Source organism: Dioscorea cayenensis, chromosome 11 (genome assembly GCF_009730915.1).
Source record: "Dioscorea cayenensis subsp. rotundata cultivar TDr96_F1 chromosome 11, TDr96_F1_v2_PseudoChromosome.rev07_lg8_w22 25.fasta, whole genome shotgun sequence".
NCBI lineage: Eukaryota > Viridiplantae > Streptophyta > Magnoliopsida > Dioscoreales > Dioscoreaceae > Dioscorea > Dioscorea cayenensis.
The window spans coordinates 16912023-16937768 of record NC_052481.1 but is presented as its reverse complement, the minus strand read 5'-3'; the positions used below and the strand labels follow the sequence as shown (position 1 = coordinate 16937768).

Here is a 25746-nt window from a genome sequence, read left to right as displayed (position 1 = left end):
CAACCCGTTTTGCAGCACTAAGGTGTATCCTAGTAGGTCGACTCATGAATCTCGACAGATAATTTACTGCAAAACAAATATTTGGACGTGTGTGATTAACATAAAGGAGCTAATTAATTAGGCTCCTGTACACCAGTGGATCAGCACATGCTTCACTCCCATCATCCTGCAACCTCTCATTTAGTGCCATAGATGTCTTTACAGGCTTACATTCCTTCATGTTCAACTGATGCAAAATCTCTTTAATGTATCCTCTCTGTCCAATAAAAATACCTTCTGAATTTTGCTTCACTTCTAAAACAAGAAAGTAGTTCATGGCCCTAAGTCAGGCATGTTAAATGTATTCATCATTTCAACCTTGAATTCTTCAAGTATTGTGGATGATGAGCTAGTATAAACGATGTCATCAACATATAAACTTATCAAAAGAATTTCACCATTCTGTCAGTCCTTCTTGTAGAGAGTATGGTCACTCTCACTTCTACTAAACCCATGCACCTTGAAATGATGATCAATTTTGGAATACCAAGCTCTAGGAGCTTGTTTCAGGCCATAGAGAGCCTTCTTCAGCTTGCAAACCAAGTGCTCTTCTCCTTTCACCTTATAGCCTTCTTGTTGAGATACAAAAATCTCTTCTTGAATTTCTTCATTCAAGAAGGAAAGTTTTACATCGAAATGAAATACCTACCACCCTGATTGAGCTGCCAAAGCGAGGACCAGTCTTACTATCTCCAGATGGGCTACCAGAGAAAAAACTTCCTCATAGTCGATGCCTTACTACTGGGAATATCCCTTGGCAACCACTCTTGCCTTAAGCTTCTTCACTTGATCGTCTGCATTTAGTTTTGCCTTGTAGATCCACTTGAGACCCACAGCCTTCTTCCTTGCTAATAATACACACAGCACCCATGTGTCGTTTCTTGTAATTGAGTAAATATCAACATCCATGGCTTCTTGCCGCTCCTTGCTCTTCACTACTTCTTTGAAGTTAACGGGATCAACAACCGGTAGTACAAAGGTGCATGCATTGTAGATGTCTGTCAACAACTTAGTGCATCTTGGTGGTGTCTCATCAGTAGGTGCAATCTGTGTGGTTGATGTCTCCATGACTGGTCTATAGCTCGAGAGTCTTGTTTCATCAATAACACCTTCTGTTAAATCCTCAGTGCTTGAAGGAATGTGATAGGCATTCTCTGAAATATCCCATTTATCTTCAACTTGAAAAATAGGTATCTCACCATGAACTGATTCCCAGTTCCACCGAGTACCTTTATGGAAAACCATGTCCCTGCTAACAATAATCTTACATAAGATAGGATTAAATAATCTGTAAGCCTTAGACTCAAATGAATAACCAACAAATAAGCATTTTTCAGACTTCTCATCAAGCTTATGAGGCTTGTGAGAAGTAATTAGAGCATAAGAAATACTCCCAGACACTCTAAGGTGATTTATTGATGGTTTGATACCATGCCAAGCTTCGAAAAGAGTTTTGTTGTGTAGTGCTTGAGTAGATCTATTAATTAGGTATACAGCCGTAGACATAGCTTCACCCTAGAATTTTGTGGCAAGTGTTCTACTCTTGAGAAGACTCCGAGCCATCTCCACCATGGTCCTATTCTTACGCTCCACTATACCGTTTTGTTGAGGTGTATGTGGAGCTGTAAACTCCCTTTCGATTCCAAAATTTTCACAATACCTCTGGAATTGAATTGAAGAATACTCCCCTCCTCAAGCGCTCCTCACAACCTTGAGTTTCATCCTCATTTGCCTCTCCACCAAGACATGAAAATTCTGGAAGTGTTTGAAGGCTTATGATTTATTTTTGAGAAAGTACACCCAACACCAATGGCTATAATCATCTACAAGTAAATTGAAATACTTGTTAGAACCCAAGGAATCCTCTCTCATAGGCCCACACAAATCCATGTGTACTAATTGAAGACAATGGCTAGCTCTGTTCGAGTCTCCACTTTGAAAACTGGCTCTTGCTTGCTTGGTCATCACTCAGACCCCACACTGTGAGTCTTCCTTCATATCTGGCATCCCTATTACTAACTTCTTCAGTGCAATGTGCTCCAAACTTCTAAAATTCAAATGCCCCATCCGGAGATGCCATAGATCAATAGGCGATTGACTCGCTACAGCCACATTTAGTCTCCCAATGCTCGAAACATCTAGTAGGAACATGTTGTTCCTTGATCACTGGATTGTATTTACCTGACTCTTGGTTTGATTGTCAAATATAATACAACTATTATGAGTAAATACTATAGCATAACCCTTTGTAAGCAACGGTCCTTCGCTAAGGAGATTGTGGGCCAAACCTGGTATGTATTGAACTCCATGCAACTGTTTCTCTTCTCCCCGTTGAGTGCTTACATTCACCGTGCCCACACCTCAAACCAGCATCTCCTTGTCATTGCCGAGCCTCATGCTTTCTTTCTATGATTCATCGAAGCTCATGAACAGCTTTCTATTGCCTGTCATATGATTTGAGCATCCATTATCAACCAACCAGATTGAAGACGATGCTGATTCTGAAGAGCTACTTGCCATGAAGAGATTGGTTGTTTCCTTCTCTTTTCCTACCAAATTTGCTTCCGTCTTAGGCTGCTTATCCCTTGCCCAACAGTTAGCTTTCACATGCCCAAACTTTTTACAATAATAACACTGAATATGGCTTTTGTTTTAAAGACTCCTTCCACGTCTACCTCTGCCTTTTCTCCTTCTGCCAATGAAAGACCTTCTACGACCTTTGCCATCACCCAAGAGCTTCCTGAGCTTCCCTCCTTGCCGTGGTTAGAGCTTGTAGCTTTACCCTTCACATGGAGAACCCTTTCGCCAAGCTTAAACGAGGCACGATTTACCCTCACATCATGAGCATGCAATGACCCACTAAGCTCATCAAGTGTGAGCTTATCTATCTCCTTAGATTCTTCAATCGCCACAACAACAAAATCAAACTTTGGAGCCAAACTCCTAAGGACCTTGGACACCACCTCTACTTGTGGTAGCTTGTGACCAAGTCCCCGAATTTGGTTGACAATGGTGACAACTCTAGAGATGTAGTCTTGAATGCCTTCATTATCCTCCATCCGTAGCATCTCAAAGCCTTACCTGAGATCTTGTATTATCACAGACAAAACTTTGGACGAGCCTTGATATTGCTTCCGCAGAACCTCCTAAGCTTCATGAGCTGACTTTGACTCAGCAATGCGATCTGGTATTCGTTCGTCCATAGCCTGCTGAATTAGGCAAAGTGCTTTAGTATCACGCTTCTTGTTCTCTTTTTTCGTAGCTTCATCCTTCGACGTTGCCATTTCTTCTCCACAAGATTCCACAGCTCTTGGGATCTAAATATTGTTTTCATTCGTTGGCAGCCATTCACTAGAGAAACGCTATGATACTAGAGTGTTAGGGTGAGGATGAAGAGAAAGTTCGAAGCACACTAAAAGGCTCAAGTGTTTGATGAAATGCCTTTCAATATCTCTGTGAGTGAGAATAAGTTTGCCCAGAGTATCACAAGCCAAACAATGAGTACCCAGTAGTATTAATCATTAGAATGCTAGTAATATAGATATATTATTAGTTTCATGGAATATTCTTAGAATGCTAGTAATATTAATCATTGTAGGAATTTATTTTTTTTTATAAAAAGATTGTTTTTCTAACTTGATTGAGGGCCATTAGCAAATTTGGCAATTTTGGCATGGATTTTGACTATACCCTGATGGGGACCAACCCAACCACCAAGGCCGACCATTTCACATTTTGTTTTTATTTATTTATATTAAATGTGAACAAGTCCATGGAACTTAGACTTCAAATTTTGATTTTTTAGATATTTAGTATTTCACATTCTTTTACAAATAAAAACTGTTGCCATGTTTATGCAAATTAAAACGTCTTGCATCAAGCGATTGTTATTTTATTTCTCTCTTGAGTCAAAAATAAAGAGTGTGTATCTCTCCCTACTCATAGGTTATAGCCTATGGTTTGTCCACACATATTAAAAATTGGATCTAATAATTAATTTTTATATTTAAAAACAACAAAAACTAATGCTAACAATTATTTTAAAATTCTAGTACATGCAAAAAAGTTTTTTTTTTAATAGTTATATTTTCTCAATGATATTTTTAAAAAATAATTGAATAAAGTACGGAGCTAAAACGAAAGACAGGAAAATTTTAAAAAAGTTTATTATTCTATTAATTTATATGGTCTGTAATATGTTTATCTATTAAAAATAAAAATAAAAATGACTCACTCTTGAGCCATAAAAAAGTAAATAAAATAAAGGGAAAATGAAATATAAATCCCTGACAATTTCAAAATATCCCAAACAGACCCTCTAACATTTGAATTTCCCATGCAAACGGTCTTTTTTTAGTACATCTTTTTTTCTGTCATTACAGCTTACTCCGTCAGTTTATTTTATCTTACAACATGTATTCCCAGCTTAATATTTATATTTTTTGTTTAATATTGCGTGTTTAAGTGTAACCACATAAGTTTTTCACTTAATATGTTACCTTTTCTTGTTTAATATAATGAGTGTTTGCTTAAAATATGGTGTTTTCGTTTAAAATTATGTATTTCTGATTAAAAAAATTGAGAGTCAATCCTATCAACATCAGCCACCTTTATATCAGAAGGTCTAAAAAGAAATCTGTTAGAAAAAAGGACTCTCTAAAAATACTCAAAGTCATGGGGTTTTTTTTTTGTGAATGCCCACTACTACATAACTGCACTTATGAAGCGGTTATAAAACTGTTGCAATAAACTATTTTTTGTAGTGGTTTTGTAACGATTTCATACTATTGCAAGCAATTTTTCAAGAAAGTATTACATTTGACTCAATCAGTTGCAAAAACCGTTGCATATTACGCTAGATATTCAGCGGTTATATACCGTTGCAAATATTAAAAAAAGCAGTGGTTCATAACCGCTGCATATGCATTGTATGGCAACAGTTCTTAATAACCGCTGCATATGGGTTATGTTACGCATCGCTATTTTATAACCGGTGGGTATGTGTTATGATATGCACATCTAAAAATAATACATAAGTTTAATAAAATTTATATTTACGGATGAAAAAAAAATTTGATAAATAAGAAAAAATATCATTTGTTTAAAATAAATCTAATAATGCATATGTGATTTATTTATTTTTTAAATATTGATATGTAATTAGTTCTTTTATTAATTGGTTATATGAGAATAAAAGAAACAAAATATAGCTTTATCTTTTTAAAACTTTGAAGGAATGAAATGTAAATGTGTAAGTATTCAATTAAAGTGGGGATAGACTGTTTGATTGGGTTCATTCCTTCATGGCCACAAATGTTTGTAACATAAAAGTCATTTAACTTTTCTCTAATTGTATGTGTGGTCATAATGGTCTATTTTAAAGAGATTTCCGGCGAGTTTGCTGATGTGACGCTGATGTGGTGCTGACATGGTGCCGAAAACCACCTCAAAATAGGACATTATGGCAATACGTATAACCGGCAAAAAGTTGAGTGGTTTTTATATTACAAAAAAAATTTTGTGGGCACAACGTTATAAAATACAAACATTTGTGACCATGAGGGGAATGAACCCCTGTTTGATTAGTTAGAGAAGAACATATAATTTCCTTTTGGATGCCTTTGAATAGATTCACATCTAAAAATTTATTTAAAAAAAAAACACTTTTTTTCCTATTTAAAGTTTTTAAATATATATCAGTTAAAATCAATTTATTATTTTGTAAGTGACAAGTCAAAGGAAAATCTATTAATTTAAAACTCAGTTAATTTTTTTTTTTGAAAAGTTAAAATTTTTTTATACATTATTTTGTAAAAATTTAATTTTAAAATAATAATTTCCCTCTACTCCATCCTTGTCAGCTGCTACACCAAAATGACAGCACACTCAAGGAATTATTAATTTTAACTCTACACAAAGTGTTTTTAATATTTCTTTCTAAAATTTAATGTTTTATTATTTTTTTAAATTTGTATTTAATTTCTTTTTAATTCTAAAAAAACATTTCTTTAATTATTTTCTCTCTCTCTTCCTATCTCTTTAATCATCACCCAAACTCCCCATTATTCTACTTTTGCAGGTAAAGTCCCAAAAATCCATAAAATACAAAATAAAAAAATATAAATATAAATACAACAGTAGAAAAATTCACAAAAATTCCTTAAAATAAACAAATTTTTTTATTGGGAAAATTATTTTATACCCCCTAACAGTTTCAAAAATTCCCAGACAACCCCTCTGACTTTCGAATTTGCCAAACAACCCTTCCTTTTTTGTTTCACTTCATTTTTTTCCCCTTCAGCTCATTCCGTCTAGTTCATTTAATTGAATTCCATTTTTACCCTCGGCAATGGTGGAAAAAAACACATCATCTTTTTTAAAATGACCCAGTTTTTTTCCATCTTTTCAAATATTTTTTGAAAAACCTTGAGCCTCACTGCGCATCTCTAGTGGGCTTTGACCATTTTCATCACCACCTTCTGTTGCTATGGGTTCTTTGGTTTCGCCTTCTAGTTTGTCGACGAAGTCGGTGGGAAAGGCTCGGCGTTGAAGAGGAAGACGCCTGTGAGAATCGATATACTGATGGGGGATGTGTTGTGCTTTAGAGAACAGAAGAAATCGGACGGGCGGAAGGAGGATGAGGAGGGGGAGGGTATTCGGTGTTTTGTAAGAGAGGAAGAAACAATTTAAGACTTATGTCGATCCCCTTGGAGATTCTTAATTGGTATGTGTGTGTTTTTTTTAATTCCTATTCATCCAATTTATGTCGATTCTTTTTTAAATCGTCGGAATGTTTATCATGGGGTTGATGTTGGGAGCGCGTTGCTTAAACACAAACTAGGAATGATAAATGAAAACAAGGTAATTTAAACAAAAATAACTATTGTTAATCAGAAACCAAGACTATTAAACAGAAGCGCGTTACCTTAAATAGAAACCCGAATTATTAAACATAAACAAGATAACTTAAACAAAAAACTATTGTTAAACATAAAACACGAATTCTTAAACAGAAACCAAAACTATTAAACAAAAACTAGTAAACTTAATCAGATACGCATTAACATATAATGTAAAACTATTGAAACACAACAAATTAAAAGTAAAACATTTAACAATGCGCGCTAATGTAATCGGATAAACATAAATGAGTAAATTAAACAGTAACCAAGACTGTTAAATGAAAACTTGTTAGCTTCAACTGAAACCCGGATTAATAAACAGAAATAAAATAACTTCAACAAAAACAACTATTGTTAAACGTAAAACATTAAAATTTATCTTTATGTTTAATGTACTTCTAATTTCGGAGGGAAATATTGATTGGAATCTGCATGATTTAAAGGAGTACTGGTAAAATAGTCTAAAGTTTATAGAACAAGAATTAATCCATGGTAAAATAGTATAGAGATTGATCCATGTATCCATAAAAAGGTGGTTTTTTTACGTTCTAATTCCCTAAAGTTCTTATTCCGAGATATTTTCTTTTAAATATTATTTTAAGCATTTATTAAAAAAGAACAATTGAATTTGAGTTTAATTTTAATTTTAATTTTTAATCCAATAATTTCTAAAGAGTTTTGGGATCTAAATTAGTCAAAATATAATGTATTATTGTACTAGCAGCTTAACTTAGTCTGTTTCCGCTTAATAGTGTATGTTTGTATGTAACTAACCCAGTTTCCGCTTAAGTAACCCAGTTTTTGGTTAAAATTGTATGTTTTTATCCAATTTTCACTTAAAATTGTATGTTTGTGTTAAAAGGTACTCTATAATTTAAACATGAACCAATATTATTAAACAGAAACAAATTTTTTAAAACAAAAAATCCCTAAGTTACACGAAAACACGTATATTTAAACAGAAATATACTTTAATCTCAAGTTTTCTCCTCAACCACAATCTCACGGCTTTCAATTGCTTCATCACTACCCTTCTTCGCAACCATACTCTCAGATTCCTTGGCATATCTAACTAGAGTAACCTCCAAGTTTTCTCCTAATTTATCTCTACATATCTCCTCCGCAACTACATTCTCCTTTTCCTTTGTCTCTTCAACCAGAAACTTAGTATGATTCCCCAATTTCTCACCCTCCTCGCTCTTCTCCTTCTCCTCTTCCAATGTCACCAGCTCGTCAACCTCTCCAATGATCTCCATGACCTCTTTCTGCTTAACCCCAACACCAGCAGAGCTTACCTACAGATCCAACTCTCCACCATCGGCTAAGGTCGCATCAAAGGAGTCCTCCAAAGGGTTCTCCGGCTTCAAACCATTGATCTATGTGTACGTCATTCATTGCCACCGAGAAAATAAAACAACGGGCAAACACCCACAAATCTAAGAAATGATTGAGGTCCACTCCGGCGATAGTGCACTTCCGTCAAACTCCCACACTGTCGCCGACGGATCTAGGTGTCTCCGCCATGACTTCGATCCCAAGATCGAATCTGCCAACCCAATCCGAGATCTCACGGATTCCAAATGGAATGAGTAAACAGGCCAAAAGAGGACAACCAAGACTCCGTTTAGAAGAAGGACCTTTCTTACAAGTAGATAAAGGCCCGTAGAAAAGAAAAAGATTGTTCTAGTAGATGAAGGTCATTGTTGTCAAAAAAAAATTCCCAACCGACTCCGTTTAGGCACTTTAATGACTTGAAGGGTTTAAAAATAAGTGGAAGGAAAATGAGGTTTTTTTTATGATACCAAAATTAGAGAGGGGAAAATGTAAATAAATGAAACTTTCAGGGGTATTTGGCAATTAACACTTTTGTATTATGTTAATTTATATAAATTGCATGTATCGTACAAGTTTCTTCTTATTATTTTTACTAACTAATTTTTATAATTGTAGGGACAATGATGTTATACTTTCAGTTGGTTTCATCCCAAAACATTGAAGATGACTTGTTTTGTATTAACTTCAAAATTGTTTTGTATTAGCTAGTTTTCTTTATGAATATTTATGTTATTGAATATTTTTGTTAATTTCAATGTGATGTTGTTTGCTCTATGTGTTTATAACATTTTAGGATGATGTTTGATAATGTAATACTTTTATTGAATTGAATTATTAAGATTATTATTTGTAAAATGATACGGGATTAGAAAACCACTTTAATGGATTTTATTAACCGTTGCAATAGATATTCTAAACCGCTGCAATAGATTCGATGAAATCATTGCAATAGTTTTTACACAACCGCTGCTATAGCTATTCATAAACTACTACAACATATATTACCAAACTGCTGCAAAATGTATTACAAAACCGCTGCAATAGATATTACAAAACCAATACAGTAGATATTAAAAACCCGCTGCACTAGGTATTGTGAAACCGTTGCACTATATAAAACAACCATTCCAAAATAAGCCGTTATAGTATATGAAGCAACCGTAGCATAATTAAAACCGCTACAAAAGTCAATGCTAATTGGAACTGTTTATGCAACAGAGTTAAATCGTTGCAATATGATGTATAGAACTGCTGCAATAATCTATTGCTATGGGAGCAAATGCAGCGGCTGCCAAACTATTGCAATAGATCTTATGCAAGGTTTAAAGGTTTTTTTGCAGCTGTTTATGACCACTACAAATAGGCAGTTATGTAGTAGTGACCTTAACTTCAAAAGGGCTATTTGTTCACTACCATTAAAATAAAATAAGTCTAATAGTATCTAGAATTTTTATTGAGAGAAATAAGTCTAAAAATTGAAATAAAATAAAATAAATAATTTTTTTATAAAGTAGAGAAATTATAATTTTGTTAAAAAATCAGTTTTACTTATAAAATAATTACTTGAACAAGTATATAGAGCTACCTTTGAAATATATGGGTCCACTTAAGAAATAAAACCAAAACATAAATAAAAAGATACACTTGACCAAAGAAAACATTAGGTATAGATGGATCATGCATCATAGGTGCCACTAAGGCCGGCAAAGATAGTATTCAACTTCTGATTCAAGGTTTAGGTGTCACTGTGTCACCTAAGTTGAAGTTAGTCATACCAAAGAAATTTGGGCTTTGTTTAACTGTGTGTTGGAAAACTTCATGGATTTGACGAAAAACACAACGCTGCAATCCAGCTTAATCATTGCTCCAACTGAGAAGCAGAACTCCCATCTTTGCCATGATCCAGCTTCTCCAAATGTACAAAGAACTCCAAACTTGATCTGCGAACAAGAATCAAAGAAAGGAAAGAAGTAGAAGAGCAATGTTCTAGAGGAGAAGAACTGATTTCATTGATCTAAAGATTTACAGAGAAGAGGAGCTCTTTATATATGCTCAAACATTAGAACAATAGCTGTAGAAAAACTGTTATAACTTATAACTAATTAGTTGACTCAGCATTAGTTATAATTAATTTGCTGAGTTGGCATCAGAGGATTTGGTATTAATTTTAACTAAAAGCTGAGCCTGGCACAAGTTGTAAGATCACGTGCTCTTCATGTTATTTGTAATGAAAGAAACAGCAGCTGCTTGTCTTCATTTTCTGAAATTCTATCATTTTCATCTTGTACTAATCAAGCAGCAATGAATGTATCTTCTCCTCATTTTTATATTTTGTTAACTTAATCTTCTCCAATACTGTGTGAGTAGACTTTTCGAGCTTGAGTTTTACCTCCGAGATGGTAAAAATTCAAAAGATAAAATATACGGTTTATAATCAATAATGATGGAAGAACACTATAGCTGAAAATATAGTTATTTCTCTTTGAGTCTTTGACCATATGTTCAAAAATATAGCATTGACGATCAATTTCTTAAAATTTCTAGGGCGTGCCTCCAAGTTAAACCTCCAAAAGAACCAAAATTCAAATCTCCTTTAAGGTATTGGACAATTAGAACAGGTCAAATATTTAACAATTGTTATAGGACTGTGAGATTAAAAAACTTATAATAATAATAATAATAATGACGTTCATTATGAAGTAATATGTAATGTGATAAGGCTCAAGTTGATCTTTCCTCCCTTGAACTGCCATTTTCTAATGAAGAGATAAAAAAAAGTAGTTTTTGACCTGAACGCAGACAAAGCGCCAGGACTGGATGGATTTCCAATTTTCTTCTTTCAAAAACACTGGAGTACTCTTCAGGATTCAGTCTTTAAACTTCGCCAAGGCTTTTATGAAGGCATGATTAATTTTGAATGATTAAATTGGGTCCATATCGTGCTCATAGCAAAAAACAATGAGCCGACAGAAGTTTCTGACTTTCGACCTATTAGCCTAATGAATTCTACCTATAAAATCATTTCCAAGATTTTGTTACAAGGCTAAGTCTGGTGATCAATGACCTAGTTGATGAATCTCAATTAGGTTTCATCAAAGGTAGATGTATTGCTGGCAATATCATTGCAGCCCAAGAGTTAATATTCAATCTCCAAAAAAGAAAATTACTCGGTTATACCCTGAAAGTAGACTTTGCTAAGGCCTTTGACTCCTTAGACTGGAACTTTCTTCTTGAGATCTTAGCAGCTAGAGGATTCAGTCATCGATGGCTAACATGTATACAAACCATTCTTAAAATAGCTAAGGCCCATATTCTTATCAATGGTACAACCCAGGGTTATATTTGCTGAAAAAAAAGGTCTAAGACAAGGAGACCTACTCTCCCCTCTCCTTTTTGCCTTAGCAGCAGATGTTCTAAGTGCAATGTTCAACCACGCTCTTGGATCCAAAATTCTAATTGGTGTCCAGTTAGATCAAGATGAAAGCATCTATCACTTGCAATATGCATATGACCTTATCATCTTCTCCGCTGGTGGACAAGAAGACCTTCGCATTATCAAACTAATTCTTTACCTTTTCGAAGGCTCTTCTGGCCTTTCCATCAATTTCTCAAAAAGATGTCTGTATTTAACTAATTATGGTTACCAACCAAATTCTACCTCTGCAGTAATCTTGAACTGCAACAGAAATGGCCTTCCAGTTACTAGGGAGTACCACTTTCTGGTAGGCAACCTAAACGTCGAGATTGGACAAAACTTATTGAAATGGTCCGATCGAGACTCTCACCTTGGAAAGCAATTTACCTATCTCTAGGTAGTCGTCTAAGCCTTATTAACTCGGTGTTATCCACAATACCAGTATACTGGATGTCATTTTTCAAACTACCATCTTGGGTAATATAAGAAATTGATAAGATCCGTAGAGATTTTCTTTGGAAAGGACTAGATCTGAACTCTACTAGAATCAGACTGGTAGCTTGGAAAAGAATATGCAGACCACGCCCTATGGGAGGCTGGGAATTCTCAATCTCCAAGAGTTCAACAAAGCTTTACTAGGGAAATGGTGGTGGGAGATTATTACCAAACCTAACTGCTGTTGGGCCAAAATTATCAAAACCAACTACTCTTTCAAATCATCTGGCTCTTTATTTCAAACTCCTTCCAGAAATAAATCCTTCTTCTGGGCCGGAGTTAATACCACCCTACCACCTTTTACATCTTGTTTTTCCAAATCTATTAAAAGTGGCAATAACACTTTCTTTTGGCTGGATAGATGGTTTGGTGGGTGAACCCTCATGGACCTCTGGCCAGCTCTTTTCAATGACTGTTCACATCCCTGGATCTCTCTAAGACAATTTCTGCAACTTCGCAACTCCGCAGAGAACCAATTCCATACTGTTACACAAGAAGATTTATCTTCACTTTTAAATTCATTACCAGACTGTTCTCGTGATCAGGATGATATCAATACTTGGGCACTAGAAAAAAGTGGCATTTATTCTGTTAAATCCTTCTACAATTTTCTAATTGATGGAGGCATGCGCAACCCACTGTACCCCCACTTTTGGAAAATTCACTGTCCAAGCAAAATCACTCTTTTTTGTTGCCTTGTTTGGGACAATAAAATCCTAACTCTCTCTAATCTTTTTAGAAAAAGTTGGAACCCAAATGCCAAAAATACATACCTTCTCTGCCACAAAGCTTCTGAAACTGTAGAGCACCTCTTTTTGGAATGTGCTTACTCTGATCGAATTTGGCCTTACTTTTCTCAAATTTTTGATCTGCACTTTTTACCATCATCTATTTCAAACATTTGGACTTCCTGGTTGTTAGGGAATACAGTTGTGTATACAGCTGTACATCTATATTTGTATAGCTACCATATTTATATAACTGTGTATCTATATATACCTTGTACAATTGTAGGTTTTGTAATGATAATTGATTAATCTTTTCCACTTAACATGGTATCAGAGAGGTTTCTAAACCTTTTTTTTTCCCGCGCCACCGCCCTCGATCCGCGTACACCGTCCTCGATCGCGTGCGCCGCCTCCATCCGCGTGCTCCGCCCTCGGCAACCGCGCCCCAGCGCCGCTTCGCCGCGCGCACCAGCGACGCCCGGCACTCCTCCGCCCCGTGCGCGTCGCTTGCCGCCCTGCAGCGGCCTAAGCGCGCCCGCCCGCAGCGCGTCCCGCCGTAGCGCCGCCCACGCTAGCCCAGCGTCGCCGCCCGACCGCGTGGCCCGGCTAGCGCGCCGCCTATGCGCATCCCCACAGCGCCGCCCCAGAGAAAGCCCCCAGCGCATGGCCTTGCGCATCCCGGCTGAGCTCCAGCAGCGTCCGCGGCCTGCGTCGGCGCAGCGCATCCACAACGCGCCCCCGCGCCGCCCGCACCGTCCTCGGCCCCCGCGCACGCCCGTGTTGCCCTCGGCCCCCAGCGCGCCCGATGTTGCCCCTTAACGCCCGCACCGTCCTCAGCCCACAGTGTGTTTTTCATGGTCTCTGCCCAGGTTTCTTATCTCCAAAAGGCCGACGTCATGCTCAATTGCAAGAATTATAAAGCATGGTTATCCACTTTACGTGTGCTCCTTCGCGGACTTAATCTTTGGGGTCATGTTGATGTTACCCGTCCGCCTCCAGTTTCTTCTAGTGCCGCTTCTTCTAGCTACTCTTCGTCTACAGTTACCAGCGCGCCCTCTTCCACGTCTGCTTACTTACTCAAGTGGACTGGGGATGATGCTCGTAGCATTGCTATGATCTGTCAATCCTGTGAGCTTCCTATTCATTTGGTTGTTTGTGATCTTTCTACAGCCAAGGCGATTTGGGATCATCTGCGCGCACTCTATCTTCCTTCCAGTCAGGCATTGCGCTACTCCTTGCTACAGACTCTCACCTCTACCTATCAGCGTGAGACCTCTGTCTCAGATTTTTTTGCCGTGCTCAGTGATTTATTGCGTAAGTGTGATGAGATGACCCCCTCTCCTTCTCCGACCTATGCCCAGTGTCTTGCCATTGCTCAGGATCGTGATTATCTTCGCATTTATGAGTTTCTCATGCGTCTTTTGCCACGAGTTCGAGGCCATTCGGGCTCGACCTCTTTGCACGGGTTACACCTCAGATGCGCTACTCTAGCATATGTGCTTGCTTGAGGGAGACTTCGTCTTGATCCTTGGATGTGGTTCCACCACTGCTTGTTCCTCACTCTGTTCTTCTGCTCCCAGCTGAGAACCCGGTCTGAAACCATTGCTCCTTTGATCTGCGTCTCCGGTCTTAGTGCTCATGTTCGTCCTCTATCTCAGTCTCAGGGACCGGTTTCTAGTGCACCTCCTCGACGTTCAGTTCGATGTTATTACTGTCATGCTCCTGGCCATATTCATACTGAGTGTCATAAGCTACTGGCGGGCTCGAGATAGCGACCTGGCAGCGCCTTGACCCCACCACCCTCGGCTACTCGGGGTGCGTCCATTGCTCTGGCGGCGGTTTCGGCAACTTCTTGTGACTTTCGAGTCGAGATATCTCCTTCTTCGGCCCCAGTACTCACTCAGGATACCTCCGACGTCTCCACTCACCCATCGATCGCCTCGCCCTTCTACGGTATTTCTTCATCCTCTTGGTTACTTGACTCTGGAGCTTCTTTTTCATATGACCTATGATGATATCCACCTTCATTCTCTTCACCCTTTTTCTTCTGATCTTCGTGTCATTATCGCTAATGGCACGACACTTTCTCTCCCTGGTCGTGACCTCTTACACACCACTCATTTTCATATTCCTGATGTTGCCTTTGTACTACAGCTCTCCATGAACCTTATTTTACGCTAGCCGACTTGCTTCTCTTGGCTATCTTGTTATTTTTGATGAGTTTGGTTGTGCGGTATGCGGGGATCGTCTTCTGAGGGACCCTTATTGGGCCAGCCGCCGCCATAGTGGGGTGTATGTGCTCGATCATCTTCGTCTTCCGTCCTCTTCTACGTTACCAGCGGCCTCTATTTATTGTTTTTCTACTATTCATTTCCATCAGTGGCATCATCGGCTTGGCCATCCTAGTGGTTCTACTTTGTCTTCTCTTATTCATCGGGGGTTTTTAGGTCGTGTTTTCGAGTTGATAATTCTCATTCTTGTTTGGGTTGTAAGCTTGGCAAGACTACAACTCCCGTATCCTTCGAGTGTGTCTAGAGTGCGGGTCTCCGTTTGAATTAGTTCATTGGGATGTTTGGGGTCCCTGCCCGTTTGTTTCCAAAGGTGGACATCGTTATTATGTTATTTTTGTTGATGATTTCTCCCGTTACACTTGGATTTATTTTATGCGTTCTCGTTCCGATTTTTTAAAGGTTTATATTGATTTCTCTAATATGGTGCGCACCCAATTTTCTACCACCATTCGTACTTTCCGTTCTGATTCAGGAGGGGACTATCTTTCTCATGAGTTTCGTGAGGTTCTTGCCTCCCACGGCACTCTTCCTCAGCTCTTTTGTCCTGGTGCCCATGCTCAGAATGACACTGCTGAAAGAAAACATCGTCATATTCTTGAAACCGCTCGTACTCTTCTCATTGCCTCCCATGTTCCCCCTCACTTTTGGGCTGAGGCTAGACATGGCCACAGTTCAGGAACCGCCGGTTACGGTTCCTGAACCGCTGGTTCCGGTTTCAAAAACCTTTGAACCGAAACCGAACCGCCTAGGCAAGGTTCATGGCGGTTCGGTTCCGGTTCCGGTTCTGGTGGTTTAGTTCAACGGTTCCGGTTTGACTGTTCAAATGGTTCATGTTTTTTTTTTGTTAAACTAAATAATTCAATATTTCAAATTAAATGAACACAAAAATACTAGAATTAATTTAATACAATATTTTATTAAAAAAATAAAAGTATTAATAATTCAAAACGATATTTTGCAATAAAAGTACAATAGGGGAAGAAATAAAAAAAATAAAGGGCTTGAACTTAATTATATCAAGTTGCCTATGTATCCTCTAGAGGAATCAAAGCCCACGTAGTTCTTCTTTTATTTTTATTATACATATTTTCCATATTTTCATAATGTCTAATTGCTTGCATCATCGTCAGAGGAGTTGGAACTAGAAGCCGCCGTTGTTGTACTTGAGCCATCATTTACCCACTCGTCTGATGATGATGATTGTATAAGGTCATCTTGACTTCGTAGCCTAGCTCTTTCCCAATCATCTAGGCAAGTTTGTGCTTCCAATGATTCTGGACCTAACCTTGATCGTCTTTCATCTAAAATATTACCTCCATTACTAAATGTTTGTTCAACTGCCACGGTTGAAATTTGGAGCGCAAGGAGTTGTTTAACAATCTTGGCTAAAGTAGGAAAAGTCTCTGTGTGCCTACTCCACCATTCCAAAATTGAAAAAAATTTGGACTCAGTATCATCACCAAACTCAAAAAGCTGCATTAAATAAACTTCAAGCTCCGAATATGTGCCGGATGTTCTAGGCCTCTTCCTCCTTTCTAAAATTTTGTTACCCCATTTTGTGAATTTGGAGGATGATGGAGGTAGTGGAGGCTCCGCTTCTTCATCATGAGTCGAAGGTGAAGAAAATGTCGGGTAAATGATTATCTCGGACCTAACACTAACAAATTATTATGAGATTATATTTTATATTTGTTCTATAATATTTTATTTTTTTAATTTAATTACGATTCTTAATATAAATCCAAAATTTAATTTTGATAATATTATGCACTTTCAAATATAATGGGAAAATAATCATAATGAGATAATTTATAAATAAATTTTAAATTTTAGATTTAATTTGTTGTTTTTAAAAGTTTGAGTAACGATATACTTATATACTTGGTTAAGTTTCAAATTTCAAAGATATTATAAGAATCATCACAAGTTCACAAGAATCACAAGTTCACAGCTATGCCGGTGCAAATATTATTTTTAACATAAGTTTATCTTTTTCTGGCTTAACACTAGTAAATTATTATGATATTATTTTTTATATTTGATTTATGATGTTTAAATTTTTTTTTTTAATTTAATTGTGATTCTTAATAATAATATAAATCCAAAATTTAATTTTAATAATATTATGCTCTATTAAATATAAATATAAAAAATAAACAATATCCAAAATAATATATTAAAAGAAAATTTAAGGTATTATTTTAAAATAAATGATATTTTTATTTAACGTGAACCGAAGGTTGAACCGACGGTTGAACCACCGGTTTGAACCTCCGATTTAAACCTTCGGTTGAACCGTGGGTTGAACCGCCGGTTCAACCGGCGGTTCTACCATTTTCAAATTCTAAAACCGTAACCGAACCTTGTATGAAGGTTCAGGTTTCAGTTTTTGGACCGTTACGGTTTTACCGATTCCGGTTCGGTTTTTTGACGGTTCGGTTCCACTTCGGTTCCACGGTTTCGGTTCAAAATGGCCACGTCTAGCTGAGGCTGTCTCTACTGTTGTTTACCTCATCAATCTTCAACCCTCTTCCTTTCTTCAGGGTTGTAGTCCTGGGGAATGTCTTTTTTTCCAGCCCACCCCGTTATTCTCATCTTCGTGTGTTTAGTTGTTTATGTTATGTCCTCCTTATGCCTCGAGAGCGGACTAAACTTTTACGCTTGAGTACATTCCTTGTGTCTTCCTTGGTTATAGTCCACGAGCACAAAGGCTATCGGTGTTATGATCACTATTACGCGTCGCCTCCGTATCTCGCGTGATGTCTCCTTTGTTGAGGATCGTCCTTTCTTTTGTCCCTTCCCCTTCCTCTTCTTCTCACTCCTCTACTACATCGTCCGATGTTCGGGTTTTCTCATTGTGTCCTCACCACCTCCTCTCGTCCCCCACCTCTACACGTATCTCATCCATCCTCTCCTCCATCTGTTTCACCGTTGATTTGTCTGACCCTCCCTGTCAAGTTTTCTATTCCTACTCCTCCTCTTCTGAGCGATCCTCCCGGCGCCAGCGGCTTCCTTTGATGTGTTCCTCGCGGATGATCCCCACACGCGTCGCTATCCTCTTACGTGATCGTCATCCCCACGATCGCCTTAATCTTGCCTCTCGACTTCTTAACCTACCTATTTCTCCCTCAATGGCCCTCGAGGCCATCTTCTTACCGAGAGGTCAGTCAAAAATACATGAGTGGCAGGCTGCTATGTCTGCTGAGTTGGAGGCACTCGAGCGCACCTCTACATGGGATTTGGTTCCCCTTCCTCCTGGTGCTATTCCCATTACCTGTAAGTGGGTCTATAAAGTCAAGACTCGCTCCCGGCGGTTACGTAGAGCGGTACAAGGCTCGCCTTGTGGCTCGTGGTTTTCAGTAGGAGCAGGGACGAGATTATGATGAGACTTTTGCTCCCGTAGCTCATATGACTACCATTCGAGCTCTCATTGCTGTAGATGCTGTTCGACGATGGTCCCTCTTTCAGCTTGAAGTGAAGAATGCTTTTCTTCACGGGGATCTTTAGCAGAAGGTTTACATACTTCCCTCCCCACGGTTTTTCTTCTCCTTACGGTTTTGATGCATCGCCTTCGGAAGGCTCTCTATGGTCTCAAGCAGGGCTCCTCGGGCTGGTTTGAGCATTCAGCTCTAGCTCGTGGTTCTTGTTGGTTTTCAACCTAGTCTGCATGATCCCGCTTTGTTTGTGCACTCTTCCTCTCGTGGTCGGACTTTGTTGTTGCTTTATGTGGATGATATGATCATCACTGGTGATAATCACGCTCGTGTGGATTTTTGTCAAGTATCACCTTCAGCAACATTTCCTGATGGCTGATCTTGGTCGATTGAGCTATTTTTTTGGGCATTAAGGTCACTTCTACTTCTATTGGTTTTCGATTGTCCCAGCGTTACACATCGATATCCTCGCCATCGATCGACTCTCTCCGACTCATCTGTGACCACTCCCTATGGAGCTACATCTTGATTCGCGTCTTGATGAGGGGACTCCCTTATCGATTCGACACGCTTATCGTCACTTGGTTGGGAGTATGGTCTATCTTACCCTCACTCATCGAGACATTGCTTATGTTGTGCATGTTTTTGAGTCGGTTTGTTAGTGCACCTACTGCCCATTCACTATGCCCATCTTTTGAGGCTTTTTGCGCTATCTTGAGGCGACTCCGTCTCGAGGCCTTCTCTTCTCTCGGCCGCAGTTCTCCCGGAGCTTCGTTCTTATACGATGCTACTTGGGCTAGTGATCCAGTCGATCGTGCGTTACATTCTGCGCTACATGTTTGTTCTTGGGCTCTTCTCTCATTGCTTGGAAGTCCAAGAAGCAAACTGGTGTTTCTCGGTCTAGCACTGAAGCTGAGCTTTGTGCTATGGCTACTACTGCTGAGGAGATTGTTTGGTTGTGTTGGCTTTTGCATGATCTTGGTGTTGTCTCGCATGCTCCTACTCCTCTACATTGTGACAACGCCGGTGCCATTCAGATCAATTTGAATCTTGTCAAACATTCCCTCTCCAAGCATATTGGTGTTGATGCTTTCTTCTTGCGTGATCGATGCTGACAAAAAGCATTACGGCTCCCCAATTTTGTTCCTTACGGCGTCGACTACGGATCTGTTTACTAAATCTCAGACACGGGCACAACATGATTTTCTCTTGTCCAAACTCTCGATGTTCCATCCCCCGTGAGTTTGTGGGGTGTGTTAGGGAATACAGCTGTGTATGCAGCTGTATATCTATATTTGTATAGCTACCATATTTATATAACTGTGTATCTATATATACCTTGTACAATTGTAGGTTTTTGTAATGATAATTGATTAATCTTTTCCACCTAACACTGGTTACTTTCATTGAATCTAATTAACGAATATTGTGGGACCTACTTTCAAGAACCATTATTTGGAATATTTGGCTCGAAACAAACATTCTCATATTTCAAGCACTTACTTTACCTTTTCATAATGTTTTGTTCAAAATTACTAATATGTTTCTTCATTGGTTTTCCACAGTCTTGACCCATCATCAGTATACTCTCAATGAAGCTTCTTAGAAGATTAAGCGCTCCCTCGACTTCCTAAGGGCACGAGTCGCAAACGAAGTAGGCAACACAGACACTTCTTTAGCTCAGGTGTAATCTACTCCCCCTTGCAACTTGGACAGACATGTGGCTCCAGATGGATGTCTTCGCTTCCCTTGCTGCTTTCTTCTCTTTTTTTTCTCTTTTCCATTTTCTGAGTTATTCACTGCTAGTGAGAACTCAATTGTACTGTTCTTCTTTCACTGATGCTTGTTCTTCCTGTGTGCTAGTCTTGTTTTGTTCTTTTTGTTTGCAATAAAACAGTGGTTTATCCACTTTTATCAAAGAAATATATATATAATGTGATGGGCGCCTAGAAAAGACCCAAAACTTGGTGGTGGCATTGTAGAAATCAAGAGCAAGTCCCCACTTGTCGACTAGCGGTGCATTAATTGAAGCCATAGAACTTAACGCATTAATTAATAATTTAGCTCCGGTTTTTAACTCGAATAAGAACATTCAATAATAATAATAATAATAATAATAATAATAATATTATTATTATTATTATTATTATTATTATTTATGCATATCTATACATATCATATACTTTTAATGGTTATTCTAATTTAGTTTTGCATTTGACATTATATATGTAGACGGAGTCAATGCCCGTTGAAAAATGTTTGAAATAATCTGATGTTTGGACTGATATTTACATGATATCTTTTCTTATTTCCATTCCATTGTCATTGTAATTGTAGGGAGATGCAGATTACCTAACGTACTGTGGAATGCAGGAATTTGATCAAGCAATGCAACATCTTGGGAGAAATATGGTGTATGTGTGGTTTTTGGTACCTCTTCCTTGGCAGTTTTTTTTCTTACTTTTACTCCTGGAAAAGTTTTATAACCTTGAAATATGAATTGGCTGACAATCTTGTGGATTTATGTTATTATATAGTTCATCAGAACACCAGTTTGTGTCAAGGCAAGATGAAGGTGAAAAGATGGTTGTTTTGAACAAGGTGATTTGGTATTTATCTTCAATTTCCATTGGAACAATAGATAATTTAACTACCAAGTCGGCTGTTCAAAGCTTGGAAAATATAAAGTAAGATTTGATTTTGCTGGCCACATTTGTTCTAAATGTTCTAGTTCAATATGTTTATCTTTCATCAATCTTGAGTCTGTAACTTGTCTAAGTTTAACTTTAGACCCATATTCTATGGTAATATGTTGCTGCTTAACTTTAGACCTTAGTTGGATATCATACTGCTTCATGTGTAGTTTTTATAAATGTCCAAACCTAGTTCCTTGTCTTTATAAATAGCCCTGTAGCAGCCATGTAGGTCAAAGCCATTAAATCTTTTTGATGATGTTTATTTGATTTATATGATTACTGAGATCATTGTATATCTCTCTATATACCTCTTGCCTATATTGCACATGCTACATTTCCAACATTATAAACACCTAATTGCAAATTATTAATTGAATTCTTTTTAATGATGATGATAATTAGATAATATAGGGTGTTGTTAAGACTACTATAGTTTTTGGGCTAAGGTTTTGGGCAATATTGATTGTTATACAATGGGTATAGTTGATCAAATGAAGTTGCGAAGAGTCATTGATGAAGCTTCACAAGTAGTTCCATTATATTATGCTGAATACTAAAAATCAGTAAAACTATTTTAGTGACCATGGAATCACATAATAACAACAATACATGTTTGGTTTGCTTATCACATGAAGAGAAATTTGTCTTGTAGTCCATTACCTCTCAAAGTGTGATTACTCTTGTCTTATTTGGTACCGTAACTTGTGGCTTTGTTTGCTTTATTCTGTGTAGGATCAAGAGAGGTGATAATAGAGATGAGAGTTCAACTGCTTCAAGATTATGGGCACAACCATTTTCCATCAGTAAAATACCTCAAATATGCTGTCCAAGTTGAGACCTACACTTTGTCAAAGGCAAATAATTTGGTTATGAATGTTGATGGAGTAATCGCATCTCTTTTCTTGGATCTCCTTGCCAGTTGTGGAATGTTCACCAAGCAAGAGATGGATGAAATTATGGGCATTGGTTATCTGAACAGACAATTTGTACTGGCAAGCGCAATCGGTCTGATAGGGTGAGAACATACTCCATTTTTCTTTCAATTTCCTGCTAAAAACACAAAGCATTTAGTCCTTTTCCGGATATAATTTTACTCCATTGTGAATCCGCTGGCATAATTTTGTTATATCAACATATCCTGCTATGCGTTTAAATTTTTTGACTTTTTGCCTCATTGTAATATGATTTTTGCTCACAATATGTAGGTGCATCGGGCTATCTTATATAATGGGGAGAAAGTGTTGTTAAAGATCGAGAGACCTGCTCTAAAGAAATTTTTTGAAATTGACCTACTATATGTATGTTTGTGTATTTTCTTATAATATGTACACTCTTATATATAAAAAAAAATTGTTCTTTAGTTTATCATTTTTGTAATTTTTTATGATGAGAGATTAATAAATTAATATATTAATGTTGTTTTTATTATTCTCATATATATATATATTTGTTTGTCTATATTAGAAACATATTTTACTAGCTATTAAAGCATTTACTCAATTTACATGGCCTATAGTAGTAGATTTTTCCGCCGTTATAGATACTAAACAAATCTATAAGATTTATAGCGGCAAAAATATTCCACCACTACAGAATTTATAGCAGAAAATTTTTTTGGCGCTATAGTAATACGAAACAAATCTATATGACTCATAGCGCCCGAAATGTTCCACCGCTATAAAATCTATAGCGGCAAAATTTTTCGCCGCTACAAATAATTGTGGAGCAATCAAGGATTTAGGACTAATTGGATATCCGCCGCTATAAGGGCATAGGGCCTAAAATGGGGCTTATAATAGCTGATTTTTTCCACCGCTATAACTCTTATTTCTGATAGTGATAGTGTATGTTCAAAAATTTTATATTAAAATAAAATCAATATAAAATGGGAAAAAAATACTATCTATTTTCTTAAATTTTTGGTGACGAATAACAATATATACAAGTATTGAATAATATCTCCTTTTTCCCATATAAAATGGGCAAGAATCTACAAATTATAAAAGCTAAGAACTATCATCCTTACATTAGAAAGAAGATTACTTTTTTTTTTTTGTTTTACCAAGTGAGAAGTTGTATGATCAATTTTCTCTCACAAGATTAGTTGAAATGAATATTTATTTACCATTTCAAAAGAAAAATAATAATAATAACAACAAAAAATGAAAACAAAATAAATATACATCAATTCATCTTGGTAGAATACCCCAAATGATCCCTCTACTTATGTCACTCTGCTCTTTTAGTCTCTCTTCTATGATTTGTTACTTTTTAATCCCTTTACTTGTTCGATTGGGTCAATTAAACATACCTAAATTACGGAGGTTATATTTGCCGTTTGATTTTGTTGATGTGGTTTTTTTGGAATATAATATTATTAAAAAAATATTAAACATTTAAAAAACATTAAACACGAAAACTTAACCGGGATCCAATAACCCATCTTCTTCCTCTTTTCATCCCTAACTCTCACCGTAATCACCCTCCTTTCATCCCCACTCAAACTTAAGTTGCTAAAATTCTCATGCTTTCAAGCTCGCAACGTTGAGGAATGGCTTTCCACAATGACCTCCAGTTATCGCAGCCATACTCTAAGCAGCATAACCTCGTCATGATCCACTCCAGTGGGTTGGTGCAGAGACCTCTAAAGTGACTACTTGGTTGACAGGTGGAATTCTCTGGCTCGATGGTAATCCTCACTACAAGAAATATAGACTATAGTGGCGGAATAATTTGCCTTAATACATCAGCCACTAAAGAACTCCAGTGGCGGATTATACATTCACCACTAAAACCTCAGTCGCAATAGTGTTTGTGGCAGATATGTACAGTTTTAGTGGCGGATAAATCCGCCGCTACAGTGTTCAACCCAGAATAGCATACCTACAACACTAGGCCTTTTTCCAAATACCTAAAACACAATAAATATTTAATTTTACTAATGACTTTCACATGTATACAACTTAGTATTTACCATTATAACATTCATACATCATTTATAACCACTCCACAACCTTGTATACATAAAATTAATATCATGAACTTTGCTATTAACAATAATAAATGTCATATGTAAACATAAGTACACATCCTGATAATAACTTATGGCATTAGAGGTAAATAAAGACAGCGTTTCATCACCCTTAAGCACCACCAGATCCATATTGCTTTCCAAAGATGATGAGCTATAGTTTATCATAACTGGAGATCACACCAGTACTGGCAATGGCACGGAGGATATAGCACTGGTACTCTTGAATAGAGATTTTGCTCCCTCTTTCTTCAAGATCTGTGAGAATGCATCCATTGAACTTTTATACTTGACAACCTCTCCGAAGATCATCATCATTCTCCAGTGAACTGTGTCCATAGGGTATAACACAACACTAGCACCACTTGTTATTACCCAACCAAGCACAAAGCTGGCAACAAAGTTATCCTACAAAAATCAAATATGCAGGTAAACACTGAAATTATAAGCAAAAAACTTTTTGAGAATAAAAGAAATGAATGTGAATTAGAGTCACAGTGAGTTTCAAAAGTTAAAACTATTGGCTTCAAAGAGTCACACATTCCGAAATAAAGGCCCCGATAAACGATGATTCCAATAATTGGAGCATTGAATCTTCGGTAGAGACCAGCAATGTCGTCTGACTGTTGAGTTTTACGGTACACATCAATGAGACCATGGAAATTCCTTTCGCCTCCTCCGCCATTGGCTACTTTTGCATCGTTTGCAAGATGAGTTCGAGCATAATCAAGCGAGTAGACAAAAATTTGTGAAGTAGCTCCTGCTGCAGCTCCAAAAGCCAAATTGCATGTAAACCATTTCCAATACCCATCTCTGTCTTTCTTGAAGTTGAACAGTCTCTTGAAGTAGTATTTGAATGCGAAATTCAAAGCCTAGAATGATATATCTTGTTAGTGAAAAGATACTAAACTTTTTGACTTTACATGGTTTCGTATGATCTCTAAATAGTGCAATTCTCACCTGAGTATCGAAGTATTGAATAACATTTGTTTTATTTCCTCTCTACAATGAAATAAACCCTTCGTCTCTGCGTACGAGCAAAACAATCAGTAATTCCCTTGTAAGGCTTAGAAAGACGAGGAACAATTTCCACTTAAAGGGAAGTCTCCTCTTTTCCTCATTTCAACATAGCCACATACTAAGCTTTCTGCTGCTTCTTCAGATAGATGAGGATGAAAATGCTTTCTTGCATATATAATGTATGCAGTTAAGGTGGGAAGGTCCAAAACATCATGTACTATGCTCTGAAATGCAGGAACAATTTTAATCAAGCAGATATCTTCATCATACTAAATAAAATGATCTTTCCACTCATTTCTTAGACAAGAAAAGTTCTATTACTAGACAGAAAGAAAAGACTTTTGAAGTATATTTAATTAG

At 37.3% G+C, this 25746-nt stretch overlaps 2 protein-coding genes and 1 pseudogene across 2 annotated transcripts; 1 reads left to right on the top strand and 2 right to left on the bottom strand.

Moving 5' to 3' along the window:
* Window positions 1-2445: 2445 nt before the first annotated feature.
* LOC120271652 lies at window positions 2446-3098 on the bottom strand. The gene is made up of 2 exons (XM_039278326.1): window positions 2715-3098; window positions 2446-2655 (listed from the first exon to the last, which is right to left on the bottom strand). The coding sequence occupies exons 1-2, from the start codon at window positions 3096-3098 to the stop codon at window positions 2446-2448; spliced, it is 594 nt and encodes a 197-aa protein (XP_039134260.1).
* A 10140-nt stretch (window positions 3099-13238) lies between these two features.
* LOC120271651 (translation initiation factor IF-2-like) lies at window positions 13239-13733 on the top strand. The gene has a single exon (XM_039278325.1). It carries the CDS (start codon window positions 13239-13241, stop codon window positions 13731-13733), a length of 495 nt encoding a protein of 164 aa, XP_039134259.1.
* Window positions 13734-24431: 10698 nt separating this feature from the next.
* Window positions 24432-25503, bottom strand: LOC120271650 (annotated as a pseudogene).
* Window positions 25504-25746: the final 243 nt, after the last annotated feature.

What these genes read in the sequence shown, in the direction of transcription:
- LOC120271652 (XM_039278326.1), bottom strand. Translation starts at nt 3,098, where the DNA reads ATGGAGGATAATGAAGGCATTCAAGACTACATCTCTAGAGTTGTCACC. An exon ending in CAGAAGGAGAAAAGGCAGAG is followed by an intron (nt 2,656 to 2,714) that starts GTAGACGTGGAA and finishes TATTGTAAAAAG; the next exon opens with TTTGGGCATGTGAAAGCTAA.
- LOC120271651 (XM_039278325.1), top strand. Translation starts at nt 13,239, where the DNA reads ATGGTATCAGAGAGGTTTCTAAACCTTTTTTTTTCCCGCGCCACCGCC.